This window comes from Cibotium barometz, chromosome 1 (genome assembly GCF_041138505.1).
Source record: "Cibotium barometz isolate CiBa-2024 chromosome 1, ASM4113850v1, whole genome shotgun sequence".
NCBI lineage: Eukaryota > Viridiplantae > Streptophyta > Polypodiopsida > Cyatheales > Cibotiaceae > Cibotium > Cibotium barometz.
The window spans coordinates 68,500,933-68,513,733 of NC_141046.1; the positions used below are offsets into that span (position 1 = coordinate 68,500,933).

General features: G+C 45.0%; 1 protein-coding gene across 1 annotated transcript in view; it reads right to left on the reverse strand.

The window, feature by feature from the left end:
* LOC147642378 (myosin-11-like) overlaps positions 1-12,801 on the reverse strand; it is a 142,561-nt gene that overhangs the window by 42,095 nt on the left and 87,665 nt on the right. Inside the window, 7 exon segments of the mRNA XM_086805732.1 lie at positions 8,379-8,584; positions 8,726-8,903; positions 9,068-9,128; positions 9,226-9,335; positions 9,467-9,598; positions 9,880-10,053; positions 10,148-10,274. Of these exon segments, the coding sequence (XP_086661858.1) occupies positions 8,379-8,584; positions 8,726-8,903; positions 9,068-9,128; positions 9,226-9,335; positions 9,467-9,598; positions 9,880-10,053; positions 10,148-10,274 (988 nt within the window).

The window sequence follows — 12,801 nt, forward strand, 5'->3', positions numbered from 1 at the left end:
CTCCATGTGCTACACACTGCTTGGACCTAATGATGGAAGACATAGGGAAGCTACAATGGGTGAAGCTGGTTGTGGATGACGCCGTACACATCACTACCTTCTTCAGGAAGAAACACCATGCATTATCTATCTTCCGATCCCACTCACACTTGGACATGGCGCAACCATCCAAGACCCAATTTGCCTATATGTATCTTGTGCTTAGTAGGCTACATGAGGTACAGGATGCACTTCAAGCCTTAGTGGTATCACCGACATGGAGGGAGATGCGTGATTCGACCAACGAGCCCACTCGATACATCCAACACAAGGGTTGGATGAGTCCTTTTGGTTTGATATTGAGGGCTTAGCAAAGCTCCTCAAACCCATGTATATCTTCATCCGATTCAGCGACATGGAGAGCTCTGCATTGGGGCTCCTCTATCATCATTTCATCGGATGAGAGAGATGGTGTCATTAGCCACCTCGCCGACTATCACTCCTACCAGGTATATCCAAGGACCGATATCTATTATGTAATATGGTTTATGGTACGTGCTGTAATTTTGGTTATATGATATACTTACTATTGGATATCTATTTTGGAATGTCAGACATGGCAAGGTAATGGCCATTGTTGACTCACGATGGACTTTCATGCGTTGTCCCATTCATGGGATTGCAGCATTACTCCATCCCATGTTCAACAAGGTCGAGCTCCAAACAAACACGCAACTCAATTTGCTCAAGGATGCTTACATGTCTCAAGTACTTAGCTATGATGACATGGTGACCTTCGATGAGGAGTGGGTCGTCACCGCAATCGGGTGGGAGTTGCCTTTGGCAAGTTGAGTGCCTCAGCAGTTCAAGGGCAGGCGAAACCACTTACGTGGTGGGACTTCCATGGATACCAAGCCAAAACTATCCAGAAAGTGGCCTTTAGATTGCTATCTCAAGTTTGTAACTTTGAAGTTCTTAGTTTGTACAATGCAGCCAATGTGTAATCTTGTCTTTTGACATTTGCCAGTGCTATGTGGCATGTGCAGAGTTGCTCTGCTGGTGCATGCGAACAGAATTGGAGTGAATACTCTCTTGTGCACACCAAGATCCGTAATCGCTTGAGTACTTAGCAATTAGAGAGGTTGGTGTTTTGTCGGTCCAACCTCTGTCTTTTGCGCACACTCAAGACAGCCACCGGTGTGAAGGAGGTAAATTACTTGCCAACTCGAAAATGTTTATTATTAAACTTCATTATGTGTAACATCATGAGCATTGACTCTTGAGTCCTAATGAATGCTCATGAGCATTGAGCATTGAGTATTGACTCTTGATATGTGTTATGCGCCATGTCACATGTGGCAGGTGGATCCCTTTATCTTCGATAGGCTCCTCGCTCATACTAGTGATGCAGAGGCTCAGATTCAAGAGCGCCAGTTGCGAGACCAGCAGGCTCAAAAATAGTCAAAGAAAAGAGAGAGAGTCTACAAATCAACATCTTGGCTCGCATAACAACAATGCAATGCTTGTCGCAAGGAGAGCCTGAAGAAGGAGAAGGTGTCTAACATATGCTGTCCGAACATGAATCGGTTCCGGCTGGTCCAAATTGTCCACAGAGCCGAGAATCGTACCCAAGAGAAGAACGCAGCATAACGCCAGAGCGCAACTGTCAGCACTCCAAATATCCAAAATTGTTTTCCAAAAAAGTGGGGGGTAAATCTAAGGTGCAAGCAAGCTGAAACCCTGTCTAGGAGCAGTTTGGAATGTGGACAGGACCAAAAAAGGTGCAACACCGTCTCAGTCTATGCATCACAGCGGCGGCATGACCAGGCACAAATACACCGTGAGTGCAAAAGCACACCCGCTGGGAGAACTCTAAGCATGCATCTCCAAAGGAATAGGCGTTCTTTCAATGGCAAACCGCTCCTCCAAATCCCTCTTAAACATTTCCTCCACCATAGTAATGGTTTTTGTAAGTTCCACAGATCATTACATACATGCATAATCCATGGTGGTGGCTGCAACCTCGCATATAAATTCTTAGCCGATATAATATCCAAAGGCACCCCCAAAACTTTCCAGCCAGCCACGCAGTCATGCATACAAAGCAGTGGTATTGGTGCAAAGGGGGACATCAACTCATATATCTCACGCCATAAAGGTCTATAATGCATACCCAATCCAAAACTACGTCGAGCCATAGGGAAGGACTTAATGTTTCCAACCTGGTCCACCACATCATGGATCTCAATTACTCCCTTTTCTACCAAAAAGAAAGCTTTCCTTGGCTATGTGAAAGCCAGTGGGCGAGCAAGAGCCGTATGCTCTCAGCCCTCAGCGAATTCCCTTGCACCATGTCACGGCCATTCCATGTTACGTAAAACTTTCTTCCAATCTTGAATAAGGTGCATGTTGTATGGGCAGCCAAGTATCTTTCCAACAAAATGACCAAACACAACCTCCCAGTGTGTAGTGGTCCAGTCACCAAAGCCCGAGGATCTCGATCTAACACACATGGCCGCTAACATCCGTGACCATGGCTGCCCCTGTGCTGCAAAATCTGACAACAAAGTAGCTTTCCATGCAAGGACATGTATGTGTATGTTGAGGATGTTCAATCCAGCATGCATACAGGGAGTTCATATCTTTGCCATTGACAATAGCCTAAGTGCTTTCTTATGGTGTTTTGATTTCCAAAAGAACTCTAATATTTCCGACGTAAAGGCATCAATCGGATCCTTTGGCCAAAATAGAAGAGGTAAAAAGAATTGAATATAGGCAATGAGTATGGATTGCACTATTCTCAACCGCACATGTAGAGGCCAAGTGGAAAGCTTCCAGTAGTACAATTTCCCTTTTATGCGTTGTAATATCCAGTCTGCCTATGCATTAGTAGTAGTGTTCCAAATGACGCACAATCTGTGAAGGCTCAATTATTTGCCCTGGCCATATATGAGCATGCCAAGCTTCAATTTTTAGTGGCAAGAGTTTGGATTTCCTAAAATTGACTTCGAGGCCTACCGCACATTCGAAGAGGTCAAGTGCTTCCATTATAAACTTGAGATCATCCCGATGATTCCTAGGTAGAAAGAAGGAATCATTTGCATATGCCTGTCCCATAAGTTGATCACTTGAAGGCAAAATCAGCCCATGCAAAGTATGCGTGGCGAGAAGGTGATCCATGTATAAAAGCAGTGGATGTGTGGCAATGGCATAAAGTAACGAACTCAAGGGGCAGCCTTGGCATACCGATTTGCCTAAGCTCCATGCCTCTATGAGTTCTCCATTCACAATACCTGATGCGTGGCTATCTTGATAAAGCCAGTAAACAATATTTCTCATTTTGCGACCGAATCCCATACGACGCATGGTTTCTGCCACAAAGTCCCAGCGGATTGTGTCAAAAGCCTTTTCAATATCTATTTGCATCAGAAGCACATCTTGTTATGTGTATTTAGCATACTCAATGCCAATATATGCATTCGCAATGTTGTCCGTAATGTGTCTGCGAGGCACAAACCCGTATTGGACGGGATGCAAACCGGTATAGAGAGAGTCCTTGAGGCAGTTAACCAGCATTTTTGCAACCAATTTGTATACTGCTGGCATGAATGTGATGAGCCTCCAATCTGCAAAAGACTCACATAAGCTCTTTTTAGGAAAGAGTTTTAACATTCCATCTTTCCAGGAAGAAGGCAATTCCCAATTTTCCCATGCAAGATTTATCATATATAGCAACGGTACTTTCAATTGGTCCCAGAATTGCACAAAGAATTCCATCGTTAGTCCATCCCAACCGGGGGCTTTTCATCTCCCCATGTCATGCAAAGCCTACTGTAATTCTGCTTCAAAAAAGAGCAATTCCATAATACGCGCATCATCCAGGGACATTATTGGATATACATGAACCAATAAGGCTTCCCTAGCGGCCTGCATTTGCAGCAAAGTGAGCTACATATGCATCTACAAGTTCTTGTTTTGTGGATGTTCTTCTTCATGTGTTCATTTTAACCCTCTTATTGTTATCTTTTTGTCGGGCATGATGAAGCTGTCAGAAGAATTGTTTAGAGGAGCAGCCCTTATCCCGCAAGCATTTCTCCCTAGCTCTCACTTTCCATTTTTCTAGTTTTCTCATGTCATTTGCGGCCAATTGTTCTTTAGCAATACAAAGAGCTTTTTCCTCGGTAGGTTTTAATGGGCGTGCATCATCCAGTTCTTGCAAGACCTGACATTTGACTTTGGCTTCAGTTACCATTTGCCTTTGTTCATACAAAAAGCTTCTGCCATAATCTTGAATAACAGCTTGCATACGGATCACAAATCTATACCATGCAACATCTAGATTTTGAAGCATCTGAGCGGCTAGTGGAGGTATGATATCCTTCACCATTTGTTGGAAGCGGTCATGTAAGAGATAGCTATTGTTTATTTGCAGCAGGCGTTTTTTATACAAGGACATATCATCTATTGGCAGTCCAAAATAAAGACCCATCCATAGCGGAGCATGATCTAATAGTTGCAATGCAAGGTCAATCCACATTTTGCAAACAAAATCATCATATTGATCTAGTGCATGTACTTCACCAACCATGTTTTCCCAAGCAATCTTTTCCAAAGCCAGCATATGTGAGTGCCCCGAGGAAATATCTCCCAACGAGGGTTCATTATTGAAATCACTACAGATAAAGGCATTGTGCAACCATGGATAATCTCTAATTTCAACCCATAAGGCAGCCCGCTTGGCTGATGCTGTGTGTGCATAGACTGTAGCAAACTCAAAAATTTCCCCATGTAACAAACATTGTACAACCAACCAGCGTCCGGCAGGATCATTGAATGCAAGAGTTGGGTGTAATTCATTTCGGACCATGATAAGCACACCGGAGTAATCCCCTGTGCCTGCATAAAATATACTATATCCGGCAAAGTAACCCAATTGACCAGTAAATTCATGTTGATTGTGCTCTCGCAAAGATATCACATCTGGCTTCATGCTAGCAATATAAGACCATAAAAGTCGCCATTTTTCAGGTTTGCACAACCCACAGACATTATATGTCATCCATTTGATTGTGTAGTCATGTATATACAATGCAGTGTATGTACAAGGCCATGAAACTGTAATTATAGGACATCAGGCGGTGTTCATGGGAGCATCACCCGGATCCAAAACATCATTACCAAGATCATCTTGAAAGTAAGCATCAGAATGCTCCCCAAGATAGGACTGTTGTGCCTTTTGCAATTTTTGCCCAAGCATCAGCAATGGTTATACCATCATCTCCCTTATTCACATAGACATTTGGCTGCTTTCCATCAGACATAGGAACCACATAGTTTCTTTCAATTATTGGTCGCTTTGCTTTAAGAGGCTTTTTTGGCAAGGTCCAACCCTCCAAAGCCTCTGAGCCCTACATTTTGCCCTTTTGTTTCGAGGTAGACGCCAGAGTTATTGGCTAAGATACCGAGACTTGCTTTCCTTTGCCTTTTTCATTTACATTGTTTTGAGTTTGTGTAACATCTGGCGATTTAGCCTTTTGTTGGGTATTGTGCCTTGGTGTAACAAGATCTCGCTCTTTAGGGATAGCCGAGGGGGGGAGGGGGGGGCTACATTTGCGGTTGGGGACATTCTGACTGCATATGTCCAAATTCCCACATTGGAAACATGCGCCTGCAAATTTTCCCCATTTTAATTTGAAAGGTCTTTCTCCTATCACAGGTCCCCTGAGTCAATGACAATACCTAGAAGGGTGGATTTGTTAGTATCCCAAAAGATGCAAAATCGATTCATGTTCCCATTCATTCTGGGGGGGCAAACTACTTTCCCCAATCTTGCCGCAATTCCAAGAAGCAAGTGTCTCCACGTGCGGGGAAAGTCGACTACCTCGACCAATACCAGGCATTTCTGTCTTATCAAACTTTGGAAATCCCTCGTGAGCGACCAGGGCAACACATGCACCATCTGTGTGTTGAACATGAGAGGAGACATTTCCAACAGCTGATTTTTTGCATCATTGTCCGAAAGCAAGACCTCATAAAACCCAGGAGCACCAAAGAAAACTCCTTGCATAGCGTATTTTTTCAGGACGGAGACTATCCACTGAGCCACAAGTTGTGCTGAAGGCATCTTGCCAGGGAAAAATAAAATGACTGCATTTTGCACATACTGCATCACTGGGTCCATAAGATCCTGCGCTGGAATCTGAAATTTCAGGTTTGGCAAGGGACCCTCCCATGTCTTCTTGCTTGAGCAAATTCTTCTGTTAAACTCTCATGCAAACATCAGCCATCTTCATCTACCCGATTCCCCATGTCTTTCCTACGTTTGTAGGAGAAAATTTGCTCTGAAGAAGTAGACATAAAGTTGTCAAACTACTACACAAGTGATACTGCAAGCGGCTACCGATCACTACCGTATCTCTGCTGAGCAGCCTACTAATTGCAACTATCTGCTGAGGGTGACGACTGCCTGCTGTTGGTGACTGGCTGCTGAGGGCGACGACTGCATACACACACATACACACGGGCACTGGGCAGGAGAACGCGCAGAGTGAAGGCAGATACACGAGGTGGGCGGCAGAATCTACAGCATAGAAACCCTAGATATGAGGGACGCAGAAGGTCAGGAGGGATCGTGGGTAGTGCGCAGGGGTTGGAAACCCTCCAAACAGTTTTGTCGAGGGCAGGAAAACCCCCAGGCTAGGGCTCTCTCTCTCTCTCTCTCTCTCTCTCTCTCTCACACACACACACACACACACACACTTTTTTTTTGTGAAAACCACTGTTTCATTATAAATGCAATGTACATTCATAGCTGCCCCAACATGGAGCAGCTACTACAGAAAACTAGAAACAGTGATAAAACACGTCCAACTGGGCCGTGGAAAGGTCTCCAAGAAAGTGGGCATCTTGGAGAGATTCTCCAGCAAAGTGGGCATCTTTGGTAGATTCTCCTCACACACACACACTATTGCAGGCTTCAACCAGCTATGGAACCTTTACAAGATGTGACCAATGGAACCGTTGGTCGTATATGCCGTCGTGTTGCATTCTACCGACAGTAATACCTCTCTCTCTCTCACACACAAACACACACACACTGGCTCAGAGCCTTTACTCGTCATGAAATCCCCGTAGCAATCCTCAGTTTGAGATGGGGGTCCTCCGCTCATTTTTTTCCGTTGAGCCCTAGGGTCCGCTGACCCTCCCCTAGTGAGTGGGAGTGGCAGGACCTTCAGCCTGGAGAGCCTGACCACCTACTTCTTTCACACGAGGATGGATCACAGAATTTAGATGCATGTAATAAGACGACACCCCAGCAGCAACAGACCATTGGGCCTCCCAGGGCATTTCCACCCACTTCCTGGGAGATTTCTAAAAGCATCTGTGGGACATCTTTTGGCCAAGGAAGGTTACACTCTTCCTCTGGTAGTAAGCTCACCGTAGCCTCCCTGTCAGCACTTGGTTGGCCATTTCAAAACAGCTGACGCAGTGTGCGTATCGTAGCCACCACCCCTTGAAGTCGCAGTGGCACTGCTTTTGGGACTGTCCCAAATCATAACAGGTTTGGCAGAGGATTCTTCGCCTTTGTACGGCCATGCGGTCCCCACTGTGTATTATCACCTAGGGAGGAGCAGTTGCCTCGGCGACAGGGGCCGGTCCTGCCCTCTTCTACGAGGAGGCAGCGGGAGGGCATGCTCTCCGACTATCTTATTCCAGGATAGATGCAATTCCTACTCCCGACCTATTGTCACAGACTTGGACTCCAAGCACTAGTCAGTGGGAGATCATCAGCTGCATTGTTGCATGGCATATATGGCAGACCCGCTGCAGCGAGGCCATCAAGGGCATTCTCACACACCCCCCCTCCACCCACACCAGCTAAGGCCATTCACTCCATTTGGATTGAGTTCATTCATACCCTCCGCGGTCAGTAGGGGAAGCTTCGGATCGCATGGGTAGGCGGCGAGAGGTTTTTGTGCACACATGCCAGGGTCCTTTTCTCTTTGATCGGGACGGCAAGCTCACTTAGCATTACAGGCCCCCTGTTTGCCCCCCACTCCCCTCCCCCCTCACGGGTAGTTTGAGATAGTTTCCCTATGAGAGTGGCCAGCCAAGGAGCGAACAAGCTCTCCAGCTTTTATCTTCACCTTTTTGAAGTGCTCAGAGCATGTATATGTAGCCTTTGGCTCTTTGATTTTTAACTAATGATCTTTTTTCCAGGGGAAAAAAGGTTGACTAATAAATTTTTCTTTTGTCTTGATATAAAACCTTTGGCATGAATCACAATCAAGTTAGACTTAGCAAGCTGTACTTCTGAAGAAGAACATGGTAAAGCATATGCTTGTTGACAAAAACTCCAAAGCCATTGGTTGAGAATACATCCTTGTGCTATACCACACCTGAATTTTCAATGCAGCATTCAGCCTCGTCTTAAGTCTGCCCTCTCGCTGTGATAAAAAAGCACGAACACAATCTTGTACAACAATAGCAGCTTTGCGTAAAGACCGGAAGGCTCGTTGTACGCGCCACATTCGTACTGTTCTTTGTATTAAGATAGCAGCAGCCTCTTTACGTTTGGTTTTATACAGCACACGATCAACATGACCTGGAAATACCCATGTAACATTAAACAAAACATAATCTCGTGAATAATAGGGCCCTGTAACACATCATTTCCTTTATGAAACCCCAACATAGCTATTATTCAAATGAAAACGCTGCGCCTTTTCTGATTTTCATTCCTTACCTCGCCAATGAGCTTGAATACGCAGAGAAGCCATGCGCATTGCCACAAACTTCTTCCGAGACAGGACACTCCGAACTTTTCGTTGTATGACCTTTACAGCTCGATTTAAAGCCTCTGCTCTTTGAGCGTCCAACTCTGCCATCTGTCCTGCTCTGAGAAACACTTTTGTGATGCCCAGCTGCAGCATCTCCCAAATGCAAGATGGATTAAATTTTCGTGGAAAATCTAGACAGATCCCAAACAGTGACAGCAAGTGGATTGTGAACATGTTGAACAAGATGTTGCACAATAACAGCAAGCCAGCATGCATAGGCAGTCTTTTTAGGTCCATTCACCACTCACTTGATAATTCTTCAGGTTCATCCACTTTAGGAGCTTCTCCGTTGCTATTCTCTTGTTATTTCTGGCAAATTTTTATTGATGACCTCACAAGTCAAAAGCTTTGTTACAATCAGAAGGAAGTGCTAGCTACTAAAGCTTTCAGTTTTAGAGATACTTACTGTCCTTCAAGCATAGCTGGAGCCAGAAAACCAAAACGATCAAGAAATTCATCATATGTCCTACGTGTTGGATATCCTGCACAGCTAATGCGTACAGCCTCAAGCACTCCCTGTAAATGGCATATATGGAATCATTGAGCACTGAGCATAGTAAACTTCACACCCAAAATTACGATTGGTAAATGTGCACTTTCGAAAGTAAGTGTGTACTTTCAAAATCACCCAACAAAGCGAAACTTACCCCACAGCGAAGTTGATGGAGAACACTCTGATTCTCAAATCGTCCAGGTATGTTATCACTATTTGGCTTCACGCAACGAATGTAATGCGGCTCTGTTGAGCTCAAAGTCTCCACAAGTGACTGTAGTTGTTGCTGCAAAGCCACGAGAGCTATCATAAAAGCCTCTAATAATGCAACACTAACTAAAAAATAAGAAAGCAAGAATAAGTGACGCAGGCCTGAAACCAAGCTTCTAAGGTAGAAAGTGAAGAAACCCCCCCCCACCCCCTCTCCTCCTCCTCTTTCCTTACCTCGTGAGAGTTTTCTATTCTCAACATCACAAATCTCTTCCTCTACATAGCACAATAGTTACAGACAAACCAGTGTTCTGCAGTTCATCCACCTTATTACCGAGTATGAATACACTTCAATACCTTGAAGCGTGTCCCAACAGAAGAGAACTTGTAAGAGGGCTTAATATTATCATCTGTTCGAGATGCAAAAAGGCCAGAAACAAAGGAATCCTTTGACGATTCCAATAAAGCTTGATGCTCCACAATCACATAATCCCTGTTTTTATCTAAAAATAAGTCTGTTTGATAAGTAACCTGCATGCCAAATGCAGATGGTACAACACATCAATAAACAATAATCCTTGACACAAACTCAACAAACCTGAGTTCATGAACATGAATGATATACCTCGCCTGCATAGTGAGAAATAATAAAGTCAGTGGAAGAAAGCTTGGGCTTTCTCAAGCGCCCATTATTTTTGAAAGTCTGAAACAGCTTTGTGGCAAATGTCTCATTGGTTGATTTTGGAAACATACTGCATAACAACACAAAAATATCATCTTTGTCACTAACGCTATTACTGCAACATACACTGTGTGAGCAAGTACCGGCCAAACATCTTGAGATCCTTCAGAGAAAGCTTATGAGTCATGCACAGACAAGGATCACTTTATGATTGAGAAGAGCATCATACACAATCCGTCAACACATGCAGCGTTAACTTTAAATAGGACACAAGATAACAAAGAGGCTCGCAATGGGTGGGAATCTGAGTGCTCTTTGTAGGCAGGCAGTCATCATAAAAACTCAACAATGAAATACCACCTTTAATAAGCTCATCATCATTAGAGACTTCACAAACTGCAACAACCATAGAGCACACCGAGGTTTTGCATTGTTTGGGTCATTGACTTGTATGGCAAGTCTTGGTTATCACACTCTCTCCCTTTGGAGGTAAATTCATTCTTGAGACCATGGATGTCCAAATGCAGACCCTCTTATTGTTACAGTCTAGATGAGTCAATGGCTTGTGGCTTCATGATCCAACTTAGAGATCATCAGTGTCCTACTCCAAATAGAAGAAATAGCGTAGCGGTATCAGATAAAATTCAATGATAGCTACACTTCCTAATGTAGAAGAAATAGAGTAAACGGTATCAGATAAATTTCAATAATAACTACATATGAAACATTTTCCAATGTACGCACCCCTGGCAAATACTGAAGCCAGCACGATGACTTCTTGTGGTGAAGCAAAGGTCACCTTTGCATCTGCATTGTCATGCTCGTCGTCGACGAAGTCAATGAAGCGATTGTTAAGCGATGGTGGATGACACTCTGACAAGGTGGTCAAATCTCCTCCACCACAAGTATCTACATTGTTAGGATGTCTGCCTTCTCTTGTACCTTGGTGCAGCGAAGGCACGGTGGGCATTTGGATTGTTGTGTACAGCTGTCCATGTTTGTGCTTCATCCAGCTAATATTATCTCCAGCTACAAATCCTCTGTGATGGAAAAGCAGACATTGCCATGGAAGGCCTATTACCTCCATGAGATGAGCCATCTGGGCTCTGGAGCATGACATGATCCCCTGGATGAAATGAAAAGGATCCTGGACAAAACCATGGCGTGGCAACAATGTGATTAAAGTGAGTTCACAACATTTGTGGTATCTATCACCACCCCACATTCAACTCCATAGACGGCTGTGGATACTCAGCTTCCAGGATCGTCAATGGCACACTGATCCATCCTTCATGGTTGCAGACGACCCCTTTTGACGCTTTCGGCTATGGGAGCCACCCCTTGGCCCGCACCCCTTGGCCCGGCTCAGTGGGACATGACCCTTGGTGTATACATAGGTCCCCTGCCAATCAAGAGTCATGTCCACTCTACCACTTGCACTCCGTGTTGGTACTCTGACCACACACCTTGGATGAAAGGTGGGTTCAAGTGTGAAACATAAGATGAGATTCACTTACAGGCATAATTATCTTGGTGCTCCATAAACATTTCTGCTACACATAGTTATACGCATTTTGGCCACCAATAGAAATCCAGAGAGAAATCCTTGATCCATGAGTTCCATAAGTTCAATGCATCCCAAATAAAGAGAGCCAAATAGAATAATCCATCCCAATAAAAGGGAGCCATAAACGAACTTGGCGGTTCCATCATCGTGAGGATCTAGGAGCTCCCCCCCGGGCCTACGTTCCAGCTGCCTACACCTCCCCTTCGCGTTTGTCTCCCCCCACCCACCCCCCCGCATTGCCATTCTTCCCCCCTCTGAGTTGCCTTCCAGCCTTCCCGCTTGCGCCGCCCCTCCCCCTTTCAGCCTGCACCCCCCCTCTCCTTCAGCTTGCTCTTCCTCGCCTGGTTTCCCGCCTATGCCCCCTGTAACTCGCAGTGGGTGCCCGGGGGACTAGGGCCTTTGACACACTTGTTGATACTATCAATGCATATTAAAACATTTAAACATGGCCACAGCCTTAACATATATCCATCATCACTTTGCATGAAACATAAAAGCTGGACAATACATCCACAAATGCTGAAAATGGAGCTTGCACGAGTGACACCGCATAGAGGCCGGAATGGGCGGGCCAACCACCACCACCCCCCCCCCCACCCCCCCCCCGGAGTATTTTATTACCCAAGGAGAATAATATCATTTACAAGCTGAGGGCCTTACTCTCCCCACGGGAGATGCCAAATTATCCATATACAAATGCTATAACATAGCCCAACACAAGGCAACCAAGCCGGAACACAGGCTGTAGAAATGCCGAGCCAACAATATAATCCATATACCTCCGTGTGGGTACTGATTCTTCCCCAAAAACCACGGGTCTTCATGCAATAGAGCTGGTACAGCAAGTACAGCTCTCCATTCAGCCGGTACAGTGGCTCGTACAGTAGGTACAAATGCTGGTACAGCAAGTACAGTGGCTAGTACAACCGGTGCAATGGTTGGTACAACAGGTACAACAAGTACAAGGACTGATACAGCATGTACAGTGGCTGGTACAGCAGGTACAAGGGCTGGTACAACAAGTACGATT